Source organism: Cupressus sempervirens, chromosome 8 (assembly GCF_028749045.1).
Source record: "Cupressus sempervirens isolate cs-2001-9-10 chromosome 8, ASM2874904v1, whole genome shotgun sequence".
NCBI lineage: Eukaryota > Viridiplantae > Streptophyta > Pinopsida > Cupressales > Cupressaceae > Cupressus > Cupressus sempervirens.
The window spans coordinates 822565577-822587390 of record NC_143125.1 but is presented as its reverse complement, the minus strand read 5'-3'; the positions used below and the strand labels follow the sequence as shown (position 1 = coordinate 822587390).

General features: G+C 35.2%; 1 protein-coding gene across 3 annotated transcripts in view; it reads right to left on the bottom strand.

The window, feature by feature from the left end:
- Positions 1–453: 453 nt before the first annotated feature.
- LOC149544928 (PRA1 family protein A2-like) overlaps positions 454–21814 on the bottom strand; it is a 29462-nt gene continuing 8101 nt past the window's right edge. The window contains exons 4-8 of one of the 3 annotated variants that reach the window (XM_089795469.1): positions 20940–21026; positions 20766–20857; positions 20506–20577; positions 20277–20417; positions 454–990 (exon numbers count right to left, since the gene is read on the bottom strand). In XM_089795469.1, coding sequence (XP_089651595.1) covers positions 20314–20417; positions 20506–20577; positions 20766–20857; positions 20940–21026 — 355 coding nt within the window. In that variant the 3' untranslated portion in view covers positions 454–990; positions 20277–20313. The remainder of the gene's footprint in view (positions 991–20276; positions 20418–20505; positions 20578–20765; positions 20858–20939; positions 21027–21814) is intronic. The other 2 variants (XM_089795471.1, XM_089795472.1) reach the window with 2 other exon arrangements.

Genomic DNA, 21814 nt, shown 5'->3' with positions numbered 1-21814 from the left:
ATTCTGAAAAAAAAATTCTTTTATCATCTGACAAGTGGAACGACAAAGCGTTTTTGTTGGAGATGTGATTCTTTTATGAAGTTCGAAAATTGGAAAAAGAAAACCTCAAGTACGCATTAACTGCTGATTAATGGTGCACTTCAAAACACAAGCATAATTTCTCCACGCATTAACACCAGTTAAAGGGGCAGCCATTACCATCAAATTCATTTACAACACAATATAAACTCTTCTCGAAATTTGAATTTAACAAAATAATATATAGGAACTTAAATACAAATTGTCAGACAACTGATTTGCCTATTTGAAGTCTACTGCGGTAAGATGCTTTGCATAAAAATTTGTGTAATAAACAGAACACTTTGTGCAGCTACTTAATTCTAACAATAAATTGAAAAAGCAGTTCATCCATTGAAATGAATTATATATATAAGCATCATTGCTATAAGTGGAGATGTTAAAATTCTGCTATGAATTTGCTCGGAAAATTCTTTGGTCAGTGCTATGTAGCAAAACCATACATTTAGTGACCACAAGTCAGTCAGAAAATATACACTGTAAATGGTAAAATAGATTTACCAACATCAAATGCAGAAAGCAGAACAATACATTTTTAACTGCTAAGATCAATACCCTCAGAACCCTTGCCCAAGGTTTATAAAAGTAGCTACCTGTAAATTTGAGTATTCAATTTACAATCTACTTGTGGGCCATAAACCAGGATTGCTCCAGCTGGTTTCAAGTGATTAATTTAAACACTAGAAATGAAAGCAAAAGCAAGAACTGCATATCCCATTCAACTTTTGTTTACAATATTATTACAAGATTTTGCTTATGAGAGATCTAAAGATCTATGCAATTGCTGCACTTTCATCTGGAAACCATTGAGCCCTTGTGACCATATATTTCAATTTCAGTGGGACTGCAGCTGATATTGACTGCTGGGATAAAAAAGATTAAAGATCATTCCTCTAAAGCTGATATTTAGCCCTGTTGAAAAATATTGAACAATAAGAAATCTAGGAAACTAAATTACATTAACAAATCAAGAAAACTAAATTACATCAGCAGGACTTCCGAGAATCAAAATGCAATTGAACAAGTACAAAAGAAAAAGTCTGCCAGCATAGCAGTTACAGGTATTAAATATCTTCACAATAATAATCGAGAACTCTTAGAGAACAAATAATGATTGTCCCAATATTTCATGTGAAGAATAGAATGTCACAAGGATAACTACAGTCACAATCAGGAAGTGTTCAATCTATATCTTGAATTACAGTGCCAGACACTAACACAGCAAAAACTAGTTATCCTCATACTGCTCCTTATTGTAACCCTTTGATACTAAATTAAAAAAAGTTGTGTAGTGTCGTAAATTGTAACCCTTAACAATTTTACGTTCCTCTCTGGGCCCTTGCTTTAGTGTACTCTTTCATAGCTCATTTCAAGCTTATTTCTGACCATGTCACAATCAAACTGTCATTGTATGCTCATGAGGTAGATAGAAAGTGTGTCCTAGACCTGTGCACTATGCACCTACCCTTAGTTCACCCTTTTTAGGGTGGACTATGGCACCTAGCTAGTGGACTAGGGAGAACTGCACAAAGATGATAAAAATATTCAAGTCAATTGACCTATTGATTGGCCTGTCTGGATGGATCCAAATGCATAATCTTATAATGACAAACCATTAGTCAGACCAGAGGTAGGATAAATTAAGATGTATTTTGATCGGGCATCAAAGGGGAACCTGGTCCCTTCTAGAGCTGGGTATGTAGCTAGAGATTGGCAAGGGAATCTAGTGGCTTTTGCAGCAAAACGATTGTGTGACCCAACAACCAATGAAGCAGATTCAGGCAGCTTTGAATGCAATATATTTGGCTAAAAATTTGTTTGTAATTGTTAATGAAACCATTAGAGGTGAAATTTTGGCATGGCATTCATACATGTTTATTAAAAAAATTATATCTAACTTAGCCACCTTTGTCAACTTCAAGGTGACTCAAGCTCATTGCAAGGGAGGTGGTAATAAGTACGCATACACCCTCTCTAACACCACCTTCTCATTAATGCTGAATTAAAGGAGAAAGATATTCAAAGGTTTCCGAGACATTAGGGGTGAGGATTTAGAGGATTTGCACACCATTGGAGGACAGTATAATAAAGTGATGTGATAGGTAGAGTATTACAAAGTAATTGGAAAATATTTGTTTGTTATTAACAGAAATCAAGAGATCAAATATACAAGAGATTGAATGATGTTTCCTCGAGAAACAATCGTAAAGAATAGAAACATTCTATTCTAGAAACAGAAAACTAAATATTAGAAACATTCTAATAATTACAAAAGATTACAATAGATAACCATTAGATACTAAACAGAGATAATAGAAACTATCTATTATCATAATACCCTCCATTAATGGTTAATCTATCCAGAGCACGAAGTTGTCAAAAAGCGTAAAAGGCAGATTCTGTCTGCTCAAGGTGCTTTGCACTGTGAGCTGTGAGTTGCGAACCAAATTGCTTAGATAGGGCAGCTAAGTGTTTCCGACATTTAACCTTCGTATGCTCATACTTGAAGCATTAGTTGCATTGAATGTTCTTCTTCCAGGAGCCTTTTGAATCTGGAGCAGAGGATTTCTGTTGAGAAGACTGTTGATGAACCAAAACCACCTTATCATTGTCACAATATTCAAAGATGGTTAGCATCCATTGTTTCTACGTGTCATAATGGCGACCGTTGAACTTCTGATTTTCCTCAAGCAAAATATTAGTCAAAGATGCCATATAACTGTGATATTGCTATCAAGATTTAACTGTGTGATTTTTGAGTCAAACTCATTGACCCATGTTTCATGAGTAGTGATTCAACATGAATCCATCTCTCATGAGAATAAATGGAACACTTAGCACTCATTGGATCTAGGTGATGCTCATAGGGGTGAAGCACCGGGACTTCTTGGGAGGTCACCCATCCCAGTAGTACTGCAGCCTGAGCGCGCTTAACTATGGAGTTTCCTCCATGGTTAAACCCAAAGCTTGCAACCCCATTTGCAAAACCTTCACCAAGTGTTGTGCCTTATGAAACATTCATTAGAAAGCCCCTTAAGCTCATCAATTGATAAGTAGGAGATAATTTCCACAGTAAGTCAAATTGTGATATTGCTATCAAGATTTAACTCTGTGATTTTTGAGTCAAACTCATTGACCCATGTTTCATGAGTAGTGATTCAACATGAATCCATCTCTCATGAGAATAAATGGAACACTTAGCACTCATTGGATCTAGGTGATGCTCACAAGGGTGAAGCACCGGGACTTCCCGGGAGGTCACCCATCCCAATACTACTCCAACTTGAGCGCGCTTAACTATGGAGTTATGCCATAGAACGTTTTTCAATGAAAAGTGTGAAAATCTGTAACCTCAAAAAAAATATTAGTCAAAGATGCCATAGAACGTTTTTCAATGAAAAGCGTGAAAATTTGTGAATGCACGTTCTTCGAGACCGAAAAATGGAAGACCCAAAAAATTTGAAGGATGACCTAGAAGGGAGCTTGAAAAACCCAAAAAGAATATGTTGTTGGTTTCTGGATCCATCGGCTCGAAAATCGAGGCATCCAGAAAAATCAGAGAACCTAGTTGAGCTCTCAAAAAACTCACCAATAATCCAAAGTCGATGGATTCAGATCTCTCAAAATGGAAACCCTAGTCAGATTATAGAGAGTTGGAAGCAAATAAGCATGTAAATAAATTCGAAAAATAATAGGCAAATAATTTCAACCAAGAAATTATAATTATTTTCGAATAAATTTGAACTATTGGCTCTGATACCATATTATGAAGTAATTGGAAAATGTTTACTTGTTATTAACGGTGATCAAGAGATCAATTTATGCAAGAGACTGAACGATGTTTCCTTAAGAAACAATCGTAAAGAATAGAAACATTTTATTCTAGAAACAGAAAACTAAATATTAGAAACATTCCAATATTTATAGAAGATTACAATAGATAACTATTAGATACTAAACAGAGATAATAGAAACTATCTATTATCATAATATAGAGGACATGGTGAACAGAGGAATGAGTTGTAAAAAGCTTGTGAAAAGGGATTATTGTTGCATACACTTCTTGTTAAGCAGGAGTTGTGAATGGTGCTTGGTGAAAGCAAAACAAAGGCAATATTTTCACAGATAACACCTAAGCAATGATTATGTTTTAAGGGCCAACTGAGAGAAACACCTGAAAGGGGTTTTTTAAGATTGAGGAACTGTTGCTCTGGAAGGTTTTGATCTTATTTTGGGGCAGAAATGCATGTGGTCTACCCACAGATACTGCTCGAATATAGACATTGCTTTAATCTTTATGTCTTGGACACTAGAGTTGGGTTCAACACAAGAATCAGTGTAAGCTATGGAGTGTATCTTGAGTGATGTGGAGGAATGACATCTATTTTAGCAACGGCCGAGCCAAGGATAGGTCTGCAAGCTCAACATGGCAATTGGCAGAAAACAGAGGGTGTGGAACCCCCACTATGGCCATTCTTGGATTGGAGTGCTACGATAAACATAGATGAGCACCAAACTGAAGAATAGATTGGGTTGGATTCACTCAAAGATCTCTTGTGTGCATGTAAGCTGGAGCTAGAGAAGTTGATTGGAAGAAAATAGGCGGAAAGAAAGCCAAATTTGGGCTAGAAGACTACTGGTATAATAGTCCAATGGGAAACCCGAAACAGTAGTGAAGCTCATGCAGTCTCTTTTCTGTGATTTTTGGGATCATTGTTCTTTTCACTTTAAATATTCTTGGTTTGGGTTTTGATGTAGAAAATAGACTGGTAAATGCCCTATTTAAGTTTTCTGTATATATATGGTCTTTCCCTACGAATGGGTAAGGCTTTTTGCAGAAGTACTGGGCTTGGCCCTTTTTGTTAGTATCATGTGCAGGAATAGAGTGCAAGGTGATTGGGTTCGGATGTATTTGTTGGGTATAGTAGATTATGCACAAAATTTACAATATTTGTGGCTATATATGCTCTTAGTACATATAGCTAGTAGGTGATGGGCAAGAGTAATTGATGGATGGCTTTTGTATAGTTTAATGTCTGGTGATATCTGGTCTGTGAAGAAACTGCTTTTGAAGACAGCAGACATTTGGGGGTTGGAGTAACCCGACTTTTTTGAAAAAAAATTATAATTATAATTTAATAAAGATTAAAAAAATATGATCATAAGCTTGTAAATTCGAACAGTTGGTTGGTTCACCAACTGAACTAAGGCATGCTCATTATATGCATATGATCCACTGACTAAATGATATTTATTTTCATAATTTGATTGTATCAAAATTTAAAATGGTGAGTGTCCTTGTATCAATGTTATGCCTAACTTTGTTGCACATCTATCCTTGGTGCCAATAGAATACTCAAGTACTCCTCAAATTGAGTGTACAAATTTAGGGCCTTACATTATCTTTCGGACATGCAAATTGCAAATGTGAATTTGAGTAATCTGTGCAACAAATCCACAAAGTTGATATGGTGTAATTCATAATTTGCACTCTCATTCTCGGAGAGTACTTGGCAAGACCAAAACTTTCAACTCAGCAAATACTTCGCAAAAACTCAGCAACTTAGCAAGTAATAAAAATAATGATCTCTTAAAAATATCTTTTTTTCCAAAACTCAATTCCAAAATGTCGTAAATTAAAAATTGACATCTTGAAAGAGAAGATACATGGTTTTATAACAAAAACATGTGAAAGACATGTTTTAACCACAGTTTTATGCACATTAGCATTTTTATCCATTCTTTTCTACGTCTATATAAATGCAAGAGGAATCTTGTAAAAACTCCCCCGGCAAAAAATAGAAAGAACCCGGCAACTCGGAGAGTACTCAGAATTTGCAAACTATGATGTTATTTGCATGCCAGATTCTGTATAAAATGTTGAGAAACTCTTAAGATAGTCATCAAGAACCATAAAGAACTACTAATGTGATGGCAAACAAGCAATGTTGGATTTGCAGTGAGATACACCTAGGACCTGCATAACAGTGAAACAGCAGGTAGCAATTCAAAACAAACCAAATATGTTATGCTTTCATTCAAGATTCACGATAAACCATCCTAATAAAGTTTTTATTGCTTGCATGAAATACAAATGCAAAACAAGGAAAATATATCCCCAACGACAATGAGAAAATATTTGTCAACGAATCACAATTTGATGCATAGGTAAGGTGGTAAATGGAGTAATGACACCAAGTTTCACTATACAAGGGTAAACTACCCAATCTCAAGCCCAAGACAACTTCATTGACAAAGCGAACTTGCAAGACTGACTCTCTCTGACTCATTTGGGAAGTAAAGAAAAAGAAAGTTCAAGTTCATATCAAATTAGAACATTACCAAAACACATATTTCCTTTCAACAAATACAAGTTTTCTTGTCACTATCGACAGAATGCTCAAGTAGGTTACAAACACCTATTTCGGTTCAGGACTTCAATGTGCTTGAATAGACCATGGAGATATCTCAAGCCAAGTAAATGTGAGATATGTGGATTAACCAAAAACCCAGAAGTAAACCCGCAAATACTTCTGGTTACCTTATCTCCTATGCTGTCCACACAAGTAGGCTTAAGATCTAATAGACCTGCCATCTGACCTTTTTATTATAACATTTGATTCAAGACAGAACTCCATAATAAAATTGGTTTTTCAGATACCTTTTCCAAAGATACAAAACATATCCAATTTGATCAATGGTTATAGACTCTAAAATTGAGTGGTAATGTTCAGCCTATGCCCAATTAGTACAGCAGACTGGGTTATTTGGGCATAACTTCTTGTGTAAACCTCTTGAGATCAAAACAAAAACATTTTTGGATGCCTTTTTCGTCATTTTACAACTTGGGTAGTAGGGCTACTTCAGAACAAGAGGCTCAAAAGTAGACTGCTACACAGGGATCTAGGCCTAACTAGGCCACTTTTTAAAAGCAAGTATAAGTAATCTTGACTCCAACTTCCCAACCTTCACTCCTGGGCTTTTCTTAGGTTCTGTAGAATCTGAATATCAAATTTATTTCATCTTGTGCAATAATCCCATCACCTTGTTACAAAACCCTCTAGGAAACTAATGACTTAAGCTGAATACATGAAGAAAATCAGGTAAGGGCTTCCACAAAACAAGTCCAGACCATAGTCCCTGTCTCTCCAGCCTCAAGAATCTTTAAAAGCACTCTCCATACCCACCATTTCACCACTTTTTCAAATTGTTCATCGGTGAGTATGAAGAAAAGCATGATTTGGTCTCCAACCCTACAAAACCCTATGTTACAGAGCTGTTTTCAGTAAAATGGATGAATCTCAGCCAACACTTAATGAAATTCAATCAAAATTATTGCAGAAGAAAGAGGACTCAGGGCCCTATCATATGCACATGATTTGGCATCAATATGTATCTGTATACGGCTGTACGGGCCTCTGTACCAGCAAAAACTCAGTAAAACTTAAAGCAAGCAGTTAGAACTTTTAATGGATTCTTCATACAAGCCATCAACAACTTGCCTCCGAGTTTGAGAGGCATATTTGAAAGTTTCTCAACATCAAACACTGAAAAACCAAAAGACAGAATAATTTTCAAAGAGGTGACTGTTCGCCTTTAAAACCAACTACATAATATATACTTGATAACTTGTTCAAACTTGACAGCTTGACCCTCCAAGACTCATTGCACACAAAATGGTCTAAATACACCTTATTACATCACATCAAAATGGACCAAAATCACATCACATTGAATCACTAGGACTTGGTGCTCCTGCAGCACTGTTGTTCTCACAACATTTGGGACTATAAATTTAAGCTCGTGGTTCAAGGCTATTAATAATAATATCAACATCTAGAATCTTGTGCACTACAGACTATAACAAATGTTCAAGGTTATGTCAAATGGAAAAGTTATTCCGCTAGATGGAGTAGAGTCATTGTGCAACCTTCAAAATCAATTAAAGAAGATACAAGTGATACCCTAAGGAGGATGTATCACTAAGCAATTACCAAACAATCATCTGATTAATAATCATCAAGGCAATATCGCAACCATGATAAATCAACAAATCAATTTCTAGCAAGGGAAACACATTGTCCTCCTAAAACGACAGAATATTTCCACATGATAACAACTCTAAGAGAAAAGTATTTTTAACTGAAAAAGAACTCTTGTTCAAGTCAAACAAAGGTAAAGCAACGGTTGTTCTAAAAGGAAGACAACCATCAGAGCTTCTAAAAGGAACATCTACAGGAAATACATCTAAGTCTCCTAGAATTCTTGTGCCACTCAGCCCAAAGATTTCTTTTTACACTAAGCTATTACAAGTGGAGGATGATATTTTATGCCATCCTCTATCTACAACATCACTAGTAACATGGTATGAGGTTTTCCCTTGGCAAAATGATGGTTCATTCACACTATTGAGTCAAAACAAACTGCCAGTCTTCAACCTATCCATATATATTGTCTTTGCTCCCTAAAAGAGGTAGAGACCAAAGCAACTAAGGGATGAATATCAAGCATTGTCCCCTTCACTATGAGATCTAAGGGACGTATTGTTGTCTCTACAAGTACTCAAACAATAATCTCTTTACTCAATTCAAATATTCAAACCAACAATTTTTGGCCCTTTATGTTTGGGAGGGCTTCTTCCATTGGCGGAAACCTTAAATGAGGCCTTATATGGATTCTAGATCCCCCAACTTGAACACCTCATTCTAACACATGTAGGAAAGTGGCAACTCCAAATGGTCTTTGGATACTACTACTCTTATCAGCATGAAGATACCTGTAAGATGATGTCTCTTACCACTTTTAAGACATTCATCCTCAGCATCATGGTCCTATCCCTTCCCAATAGAACAATTCAACTTCTTCCCATCGGCATAGATCTAGTACTCTTTGGCCATCCCCTAGCAATAGGGATGCACAAACATTACAAGGTTTTTTTCTATTACAAGAGTTATTTTGACCTTGATAACTAGATATAATACATAAGATACCCTACATGACCATTATGGCCCTAGGCACTCTCTAAAGAGCATAATTAGTTCTTGTATTGGTCCCTTCATAGTAATTGACGATGGTAACAATGACACACCATTTTATGTCCACATAGTGATACCTGATGATCTCCAACTGTAGTGCCTACCCCTAGTTCACTTTTCATATTATATTGCCAAATTCTTTTTAGGCCAGTTTTATGGTTATGTTTGATGATTAGTGGTAATTGGTTTCCCGATTTATTTGGATGTTATTTCATACTCAGTTGATTTATGTGATGAGCTACTTGGTACTCAATCATTTTATGTGCACATGATTATTCTTTCGATGATGATGCTTCTATACATTGATTCAGTTATTTCATGATGATAGTAAGATGGATGATTTATATGCACTTTCTATGGATACTTACCCCATACTTGCATGTGTATGGTGTACATGTATGTGTTATCTTATGATTGACGTTTTTGATGTAGTTGAAGGAGGGAGTTGTAGTCACTTGCTAGTCAGGATCTACATGATGCACTACTCCCCATCATTGCCTGTTTAGTTTAGATTATATTTATATTTACATGCTCGGATTTTATGCAGATTGCAGGTAGCAGGCATCAACTTCCCTAAATTGTCAGGATGAGCATGCCCTATCGCAGTATCTCAATGGTAAAAGAGGGGAGATAATTCTTGAGTCCAAATCCTAACCCTAAACCAATTGTCCTAAAAAGTAGGACAAGTATCTGAGTTATTTACCCTTCCGAATTCATCAAGCGAAGTGAATTTGTGATTTTGACCCTTGAGTTTGATTTAGTACTCTATCCCTTATTATGGATTTTCTTATTTAGATTTGTGAGTCTCTGGTGATTTTCAGTTATAATTAAATCAAATAAAAGATTACTAAATTATTTATTTTAATAAAAAGATTATAAAGAAAACTCAATATTTAATTATATTTAATTAATTGAGAAATTAATTAAATTTAAAGATTTAAATAAAGTTCTAATTTTCGGCGTTATTATATTTATTTAATTTAATAATAATTTATTTAGGCATTTCATTTTTATAATAAACTCTAAACATTATTATTAGTTAAATTAATAAATATTTTATTAAAGACATCTTGTGATTTAATAAAAGCGAGTATAAATTTAATAAAGTTTATTTTAAATAAGATGCAAAAAGTTTGCACATGAAATTAAAATAAAATAAAATAATAAAAAAAAAGATTTCGCATGATTGCAAAACCAAAACCCTAAGAGGGAGAAAGCTCTTTATTAAGAAATTAGAGCTCATTTTCTCCACACACAGATTTGAAGGAGCCAATTTTCGAGAAAGGGAGCTTTTGAAAGGAAAGGAATTTTCTTTCTAACTCTGAGCATCTGATAGGTTAGCATCAAATTAAGGTAGGCTCTCATGAGTTTTGTGCAGTAATTTCCTCTTTGAAATCTCTCTATCTTCTCTGTGTTTGAATAGACCTATTTTCATAACTTATTTCGAGGTGAAACCCTTGTGTTGAAATTTATCGTTCTTGGAAACATCTGTGAATAAATTTGATATTGGAAACCCTTGTTTGATAGTTTTGGGGATTTGTAATTAGATTGTTTGGATTCGGGATGGGGTTTGAAAAAGGAAAATCAGAAATTAAATCTTACAATTTGATAGTTTTGTATTCGTTTTCCAATTAGATCTATTTGAAAAAGTTGTAAAACAAATATATATTAATAAAAATTATCACAATAAATAATTAATGTGATAATTTGTATCATAATACAGAAATTGGAAATGGCAATAAATTGAAATTTTGCGAAATTGGGGGGGCTTTGTTTTTTATTGTTTTTATTATAAAAACAAAAAAACAAAAAAAAATTGGAAGAGGGGCAATGACATCCCCCCCCCCCGGCTGCAAATAGCAGTGCTACCTTTGGTAGCCAAGCCACTAAGCACCCTCCCCATAGTTGGGGGATATGCATTGCTAATTGCATTATATGATTCGTGATTTCCCTTATTAAATTGTTTTATTTAAATTATATTATTATAATTATTAATTCAATGATTATCATTGTTAATAAAATTAATGTTTAGATATATTATTTTGTTAATAATTAAATAATTATTACTATTAAGAATTAAAAAAAAATTTTAAGGTTTAAAAAATAATACACAATTTTTTTTATATTGTTATTTAAAAGAGCTTTTCATTGAAAATATCAAGAATGTTATTTTGGAATAATTGTGGCCATGAAAATCTTAACAAACATGAACTTGAAAAAAAAACAAAAAGTTGAACTCTGTTGTTAAATCAAAAATGTTTTCAAAACCAAACAAAATTATGAAACTACACTTATTGTTATGTACGTTTTACTTTTTGTTAAGTTTGGGGTTGACTTAGTGTGTTGACCAGTTTTGGATGTCTGCCAGAAGCTTGGGAGTCACTATTTTATGATGTCAAGTGATGTCATAGTTTTGTAATGTGATTTTTGAGTTATGGATCAGTTTTTATATGGTGATTGTATTGGTGAAATCTATGAGTTTTGATCAATTATCTATTGGTGCTTTCCAGTTGCTTGTATAAGAACTGATGTGTGTTACTATGATCTTATGAGACTTTTTGCTATTTTGTGCTTAGGGTAGGTTGTCTTTATGTTTGTTGGGAAGTGGCTTACAATGGAGGTTGGAGCCCTAAAGAGGTTGCCTGGGTAACCAATTGTAGGTCATTTTAATAAGTGATAACATTTCATGAGTTTAAAATGAATTAAAAAGAGCTAGTGTTTTTCCTCGCCCATGCCTCGAGTGTTAGTACATGCTAGGATGGGACTAGAGAGGATGTTTGGTTGCGACCTTGCCTCGTTGGTATGCCTTGTCTGTACAAAAGGATGCTGATGCCGCAAATATTCACTAGGGGGTCGAGGTCCAGAGAGGTTGTCAAAGTAACCTTAGAGTTGACTCATGCGATGACACTTGCCCACTTACATAATAGATTTCCTACATGTCTTTGTTGCCTCTGGTTTTAGATGTCATTTGTGTCTTGGTACCTTTGAGATAGATTGTTATCAAGTTTTTCCTTGACGTAGATGTTGGTTATGACTTTTGGGATTGTTTTCCATTTGGGACTTGAGACTATCTCCTCAGCAAAGTGGGACTGGGCCATTTAGGTTCCACGAGGTCAAGTGGTAGTGTTTCTTATACCATTGAGATCCGATAGTTGGATGTTGTTGGATGTGCTTGTGCAGTTGTACCTTTCATTCTGATCTTGTGTTTTCTAATGGATGGTTATATGTTGTTGTAATGTATTTGATTATCGAAGACCTTATGAGATAATGCATTTTATTCATGATGTATATTCTTTGAGTTGTACAGTGGATGATTATGCATTTTGGTTATGCCAAGTGGCATCTTATATAATTATATATCATTTAATTGGATTCATACTTGTAGTTATTCTATGATGTGGAATTGTTATGTATCAGATTAGTATTAATAAAACTTATGAATATGATTCAATGTCATGGAACCCTTATGAGATGTAACTTGTTTATGGATGGTTGTATGTATGTGAGTTATTACTTCCACTATTTGGCAAACTTAGTAAAACTTTAGGTTAATTTCTTTTGGGTTCCCTAGCGAGGCGTTACACCAACTTCCATCAAAGCTTGCATTTTGGGGTTCTTGTACAAGCTTTCTAGTTATTCGTATAGTATCTCAACCACTACATTGATGATCCCTTATTTTGTTTTTATTTTCTTTTGCTCTTCCCATTTGTGAGGCATTTTTTAGTTTTTTATCCTAGAATGTTACATTGCAAAACTAGTGTAATTGCGAGTTCCACTGACCTACTTTTGGTGATCGGTGGACATTAATACAATTCCTTCCTTTCTTATCTCTTCCTTTAAGGACACTATTAAACCTCCATATATAGCTTTGTGTTCCCTTAGCGAGTTGGATCAGCTGATATCTACCACTTAACTCTTTGACAATGTGGGTTGTCTCCTTGATCATCTCTAAAAGGAAGCCTTTTATTTACCAAACTTTGTTCTCCCATTGGCTCTCGCTAAATGATTGTGATGTACCAAAACCAATTACATAAAAAAAGTTATCCAAAATTATATAAAATTATTTTCTTAGTTCTATTGTCAATTGTCTTTTAGTCATGAGCCTTTTCACGATTTTTTTTTATACATAAGTTTTGCAAATAGTGACGCATCTTTTCTTCGCGAGGAACCTCCTTCCTACAGAAATTTGACATGATACAAAAAAATGCAAAGAGATATACACCCAAGATTTGCTCCTTTTATATTATGTTCTTCCTTTATTTAAATTTTTCATATTTTATTCTTAATTTGCATTCCTTTTTAGTGCTATTGATTAGCTATTCTAACTTCAAGTACTTTTAGATCCAATACACCTATTTGGGTTAGTTTTAACCAATGTTCCAAATGGACACATCCCCACCCCCCCCCCCCCAAAAAAAAAACTCTTGTTTTGAGGATAGGGATGTTTTGGAACACAAGGAATTCAAAGATCATCCCCCCCTCCCACATCTTCTCAAGGCTTAATTAAGGGTTCTTTTGATACAACCCCTCATTTTAGGGATGGCTTGATGACTTAGGGAAACCCTTGAGCATCTAGGGGCTACAAGGAGTCTCTCGACGATCCAGACAACTTCCAAGCATCCCAATCAATATGATGAAGTAAAAGACTTTTCAAATCAAAACATGATTTTGAAATGTGTGCCACAAGCCCTAAACCTCGTGGCCTATTGGACCCACCCAAACCTAAACACTCACACAAAACTTATAAAATAAGAATTTAAACCATTTTGTAAGTCATGCCCATGTTTCCATTACAAAGTGAGAGTTGCAACAAAAAGCTACAAAAGGGAAAAAGATTGTACCAAGGGCACCAAGATTAAGAAATAGTGCAAAAAAGGTCAAGGGGAAAGCAAGTGTAAAGAGTGACATCAATCCATCATCAAATCATATGATTCAAAGCATTATTTTTGCCTCAAGGTAGAATCTTCCTTCATGACCTTTTTCTTCATGGTTCACTTTGGTTACTAATTTTAGTTGACAAATCAATAAATTTAAAATATAAGGCTTAACAATTACATTGTGCCAAATTTCAAATTCAAACTTCAAAATGTGTTGAAATTACTTTGTTAAACTGTTTATAGATTTTTCTTTACAAATTTGAATAAATATTTGATTATAAATCTAAAAATTAAAATTTACAAGTCAAAATAATATTTATTTTTCGTGCATCCTCCATTTCTAACATTGTGCAATAAGAAAAACAAAAGTAAAGGTTGAAATATAAAAATTTATATTTTTGTGTATTGTCTACTTCTACACTTGATGTAACCTTAAGTAAGAAAAAGAAAGAAAATCACAATTCATGATTTATAATTTTACGACATTAAGGTGTACCTACATGGTAAAATACATATCCTTTCTTGCAATGTCACCATGAATTCTTCTCACAGAATGAGCAACGAAGAGTATCTTAAAGAATCTCTAGGTGTTCAATCACAAACACTAATACAAATGTGGTGGTACAATGACTAGCTCTATTGGCCGTGTACATTTTAGTTGTCCTTCGAAATTATTAGAGGATTTCTCCAAGGTCCCCATATCTTAAAGAGTCTATAGGTGTTCAATCACAAACACTAAATACAGATGTGGTGGTGGAATGAGTAGCTCTATTAGTCGTGCACATTTTAGTTGCCCTTTCAAATTATTAGAGGATTTCTCAAGGTCTGTTAAGTATATTTAACCAGATAACCTACAGGTCTGAAAGTGCAGACCGTACTTCTTCTTCTTACCCTTATATATCATTAAGTTGGCATTAGATTATTTTCCTTAGGAGCCAGCGACTTCTCAAGAAGTAGATTGATAATCCTTAACTAATCTAACACATTGTGTTATTTAGATGTTATTATGTTTATCTTTCTGATCACCGACTTACAGGAAGATTAATTATGTTAACTTGGAAAGGGACATGTCCCTTTGAGGGACATACCCTTTAGCAAGGATATATAGGAAGGTTATCGGTGCAGTTTGAGGACACGCAGTTACAATAAGGTCTGCTCCTCTAAGCATCTATATCCTGCGATTAATTCAGAGATACTCCCATTCAATCAAAGGTTACAGAATTTTAAGAAACTTTACTAGGTCCCCTTTGATAATAAGTCATCTACCAAACAATTTGCCACTAAATTGCAATCAAAACTTGGGTCATCAACATGGGGCAGTTGGGCGTAATGGAGATGCCATTATTGTCACTTGAATTTTAAGGCAGCATCACAAGGGTTAATACACACCTCCTTTATGCCACTGATAAAGTTGTAGTAGTTTGTGCAAGATTGTCATTTGAACAAAGAATTGAAATAGATTATGGCTTATGTTAACGACCAAAGTCTTGTAGGTGCTACTTTGCCATTGAGAGTTTCTACTTCTCCTCATAGTTATACTAGGAATACCTCAGATCATCAAGTATCAGCTCATTCTACTTATGTTTTTGAATCTAGTTCAAGGGTAGCCACACAAGAACCTAAAGGGCAACATAGAATGACCACTAGTTATCCAACAAACAAAGTGGTGGAGTTCTTAATCTGCAGAAGAAAGATGAGGCAATTGATAAAATAATCAGAGGAAGAGCATCAAATGTGCCACCAAGGGAGACAAAATTGAGGACAAAAATCTTGGATAAGAGCAATTCCAAGGTTTATGTTCTAATGGAGAAAATAGAAGCTCCCTGGGTCGTTAGTGCATGTAACATGATTGTGGTACATTGGATGAATATCAAGCATTGTCCACTCATCAACATTATGGCCACATGTAAAAAAGGCTGTTAATTATGGCAATTGATAGTTCAAGGTACCACTGACAGATGCAACATGTGTGCAAAGATGTCAAGAAATTGATTGAGGTAGCCTATAGGACTATTTGGTGGACTCCATATTATGGATATAGAAAAAGACAGAGAATAATTAGATCGATCAGAGATGCGATTTATGATGCTAGAGATGTGCAAATGTTTATTTGTAGCCACCATGCCTCACATGCACTTTTAAGGAACTTCTTGAAGGAGGAGTTTTTAAATCCTGCAGAGACTAGACATGTATTATTCTTTGTTCTCTTAGAAAGAATGCTTGAGTTGCAAGAGGCCTTGCAACAAATGGTCATGACAGCAAAGTGGACTTGATGGCCTGATTTTAAATCAGAATGGGGAGGGTGATGGAGGTGGTGAAGAGTGATATCTTTTAAGCTTAGGTAAAATACATTGTTGTCATCATTACCCTAGATTTTAGAGTTCTTGGATACATAGAGGCAAATGCACCTAACCCTGGAGAGGTGTGTGTACTCTGACAATATGCTTCAAGAAAGGGAAGGTCACTATGGAAAAGAAAGACCATATTTTTGGATTCTAGAATGAACGAATTCAACTAATTATTTAGAGCTCATGGGAGAAGCTTACATAACCTTGCACACACCCAACTATGCATTGAACCTGAAATGTTGTGTGCAAAGCATAGGCAGAATTCTTCCTAAACCAGATGTTGACATAGAGTTAGGGTTCACAAAGGTTATTTAGAAGATGTATAATTATACAGAAGCCAACATCATTCATACTAAGTGGACAAAATTTGCCTCTTACAGGACATTCAAAAGAATTTTAAGATGGAAGAGGAGACTATGGCTCAAGAGGATCCAATTGTATGATGGATTATGTGTGTGTCTAGTTCACTGACTACCACACTAGACATTTGAATGTTGTGATAGGTTTCTAGTTCTGCTGCTACTGAGAGGAACTGGTTTACTTACAATTTCATCCACTCCATCAAGAGAAACCAACTTACCTCTAGGAGGGTGGAGAGTTTGTTTGTATCTCATTGACCACAACACACTTATGTACAAGCAAAGTCTAGCAACCTAGTGGGATGTAGAGCTATAGGAGCCAACACAAGTTGATGAAGATGTATCACAAATAGGGTGGATCAGCATTGTATTGGAGTATCTTGAGCTTAAGGATTCTGGTGGTTCAAGTGATGAAGAATTTAGAGCAAACTTTAGCAATGAGTGATGATTTGATGCATAGATGGAAAACTTGGACTCATCAGCCCAAAAAATTAAACTAGTACTCGGACATGTACTTGAGCTCAGCCTCAGGAAAAACACAGGAAAGGACAAGAAAAAAGAAAAATAATGTTACAAAAAAATTTTAAAATAATGCATTTAGGCAACATATGAGCCATAACTGATAAATTACACCCCACGGACCTGTTTTGAGCATTAACAAAATCAAATGAGAAGAAATCAACTTTTAAAGCTGGCTGGGCATTTTCAGTCTGTAGCGAGAGTCCATCTGCAGGAGTTCGCAGTCCCAACATTGAACTCAGTTTGAGTTGAGGACTCGCGACAGCTCAGGAGTGCACGGCTAGTAGACTCAGCTTGCTCATGGACTCATGAGTCCTTCCAAGTTCTCCAATCTTTCCATCTATGATTTGAATTTTGAAGCATTGGGCCATCAACCAATTGTACTTTTGAAAGTAATCATCATTTTAGATATATTATACATATATTTATACTTGATTTTCATTACTCATTCAGTGAAACATCAATTATGTTAATGTATTTCGAATTATTATACAAATATTTTTTATAAATATTTTTATAAGCACCATATATGTTTCCAGAGCCATCCCCGCACCATACTCAAGTCTTAGCCTTTGGTCCCCATGTCCCCAAAATATGTCCCTGCTGTCCCCCATATCCATGTCTCTATACTCCCTAAAACATAGGTTATAACCATCAATATGACACATTCTTTCTAACAACTAACTAGTCGAGCACTATGACATTTTATCAACCTGCAAGATTCATACTCTTCCTCTCAAACAAAGTACATTATTGGCAGGTCAAAACATTCACCTACAGTAGCAGTAGTGGTAAACTTTTTCAAGCTGCAGTTTCTTGTCAATGCCAAACTAAACCAGATGCAAAGTAGTTTCAAGCTAGATTTTGCTGTCAGTATAAAAACAACAGTTGCAAAAAATGTCACTTCAGACAGGCTTTTCTAGTTGATATCATGTAAATCTCTGCCCCTTGCACATTAAAAGCCATACTTGCTTAAGAAACAGCCTACAGGATGAGGATCCACCTAATATTAGTATTCTAAAATGAAACTATTTATTGCTTGGACATGTGAACCCAGGATTTCTTTTAATGAGCCTGCAGTAAACAACATGTGTAAATTAATATCTATGTTACAAGATTCACACCCTAGACCCTCGAACTAGGTCCGGGTGCAAATCAGATTCGTGTTCACAGACCAACCCTTGCTGGATTCGCACGGGCTCCATGTTCAAATTTGTGGGTCCATCGGGATCATATTGTTGACCTTGAGGAACTTATCTATTAATGCAAAACACTTAATCATTTACTAGGCAATGTAGCTCGGTCATCACTACAACCGAAACACTATACAGGCAGAGCTACGAAGTAAAGAAGTGGATAAGTTCAGTATGTGCTGAGGCAGTTATAGTTGCCGAATGCACATAAGCATTGTCGAGTGCACATAAGCTTTGCCGAGCAACCATAGTCGCCAAGCATTTTAGCGGTTCTCGAGCATTTCAATGGTTGCCGAGTGATTCAAGAGGCAACATGTGCCAAGCAATTCAGAAGGTAAACTTAGTTTTGGCTGACTCAAGTTCATGCTGATGGACAGCATGAAGAATAAGCATAGCCGAGCACCAAGAGCTATATATGCCAAGTAATACAGATTTTGTATTTGAGTTTGGAATGGTACAAGCTCATATGTAAACCATTTTTGCCGAGCAAGAAATGTGTTTCTAAGTTTGAGGTGTGAATGAAGGAGTTAATTATGCCTATAATTGCAGATAATTACTCCCTATGTTGTGTGATCAACCAATCAAAAAAATGGAATGGCTAATCATAATCATTGATCAAGATCTGGAAGCTTCGTCAAATGCTTATAAAAGATGGGTTTAAGCCAGAATTTAGTTGTTGTTGAAGTTGTTAGTGAGAGGATTGCACAATTGAAGAAGGATGAAGGCAACCAAGCAATGCAAGAGGAGATATTGCATATCTGTCACATTGAGGTGATTACATATTGGAAAGAGAAGATATGTCATCAGCAATCAAGTGCAAACCAAAGGATCATGGTATTGATTACATTCTAACTAGTGTATCAGGTGAATCTCTTAGTAGAGTGGTCCTAACAGGCCTATTGCAAATCTCCTAACAAAGTGCTCACTCTATTGTGATGTATAAATCCTTTAATCAAAGTAGACTTAACAATCTTGTAAGCTCTTAGCAAGGCAGACCCCTTACAGGGTAGATCATCAAAAGTGATCAAAATGGTAGCTCTAACAGGCACACATTATTGCTGCAGTAGTAAAAAATTTGTGGGTGTCATCCCCATCACAGCTTTACCTTCACCTTGGAGGATTTCTGCGTTACAACATTTGGTGTTATGTGTTGATCAATTGTTTTTGTGTTATTCAAGTTATTAGATGTTAGATATGATTTTACATGTTGATATATGATGATGTATGGTTAAGGTTAATGTTGAGGTGTGCGGCGAATTAAGTTTGAATGTGATTCATGTTTGAAGTGATAAAATTTTGAGAGATCCTGATTCACTCCCCCCTCGCAACATCTCACTTTCCCATTAGATTTCCAACAAATGTTCCAAACTTTAATGAACTATATTTTCAATTTTCATTTTGTAATTCAGTAATTCAATGCGATGAAATTCTTAAGAATCATGAACATAGATCAATGATCAAGTATTTAAATTTTTCATGTTTATCTTTGACATTTGGAATTGATCAATGATCAAACATCATAGATTCATACCATGAAATGATTTAATTTTGCAATTATACACACACACAAACCCATCGTAATGGAAAAAAAATTCACAAACCCACTGAACAGATTCGCATACTCGAACCTGTCCCCAACTTAACCAGTGACTTGATTAATATTGATAGAAACTTACAAGAAATATTTCAGATGAAACACAAAAGATCCCAACATATTTAATGTAGACGTTGCAAAGCCTCTGCAATATCAAAGACAGATGGAACATAGGTGCACGTGCACATAGACGAATACATTTTTTACATCAGTAAAAACAACTGGTATGCCTCCCTTAGCATAAGATGGAATGTAAATTAATAATATACTCACAATAACTAACTTGTCGGTCTAGTGTTCCTTGATTCTCTCAAAAATCACTATAGTTCCGCCACACTGCACGAAATTCTTCACGGAAGGTATTCAGCCGTGCTTTGAGATTCGGTGTGCGGAAGCTTGCATGGAGAAGTGTTGCTGTCATAAAATGTTCCAAAGTCAAAAATTACATAATAAGAAAACTATAAGCTTTTCCAATTACCAAACTGAGGTTTCAGAGGCTTACACAGAAGGCCTATTAGTAGCGCCCAGAGAACTGTTAGGATACCACATGATACAAACCACAGTAAAATGCTAGCTGTAAAAAACATTATCAGATGTCAGATTTCACACTAAACAAGCAAACAAACAATGAGAAAAGGTCAAAATGAGACTCTTTAGGAAATCTGAAACTGACTTAAAATAAGAAGACAGAAACCCTAATAACAAAAAATTTAGATAACACAAGATCATGCAAACTGGGAGAAAATGTGCAGGTTTTCCTACCTGCTGAAAACAATAAAACAAACATCCATCGGGGTCTACCACAAATATGAATCATCCTTGTTCTCCTAACTGAACGTCCTCGGATGACAGGTCTGCAATCAATTTCATTAGAATATATGAGGATTGTCTGTGTGAATTCTCAAGCATTATTCTAAAGCAAATGATATGACTTACGTGACTGGTGGCCGCAATTTTGCAGCTAGATGTGGAGAAAACTGTCGTACAGTTCTTGTCACCTTCTCATTAAAAGTGATTGCAAAGCTGCATACAGCAAAGAAATGAGACCAGTCAACTACGAAAGAGCATTTATGTCAAAATCTACAGAATTGAATAAAAAAGAAAAAATACACCTCTAGCTTTGCAGTGAGGTAACCCAGAAAAGGCACAAATAGCACAGATGCATGCCATCCACATATATAGAGAAACATATTTGAATCGGACTTCAGGAATCTGTCTCCCTGGAGGATAATTAAGTTCAACAATAATTTCTTTGAAATAAACAGGACTGTAAGAAAATTATATTTTGAGGAGTGTACAAAATGTAATGTGTGGTTCACATAGGGTAGCTATCGATCAATGTAACTATTAGATTTGGATTTGATTATCATGTGAATCAAGGTTAAATGAAGTAAAATGTAGATTGTAAAGATACACCTTCAAGTTAATTGGTTGTGTCAAGTGATCTTATACATATTCCATCCATAATGTGACAAATCATGGCATTATAAAAGGTTTGTTTCTTTGTAAATCTTCTCGTTCAAGTAGTGAGGTTATACATATTCTATGTGTAATGTGAGTCATTGCATAGGATAGACAACAATATAACATTTCTTTTGGAAGCTGCTCATTTAGCTATTGCGGTTAGCTAAGTTGCCAGTTAGCATTCTGGTTCAGATACAGGTTCGACATTTGGGTTTGAAATTCGATCAAATTTTTTAGGGGCTAGGTTCGGGTTCATTTTGGTTACGTCCGTACAAGATTTTTTATTTATTTTTAATATATATGTAAAATTATGCTGCAGCAAATAACTTCATACACCACTATACGAA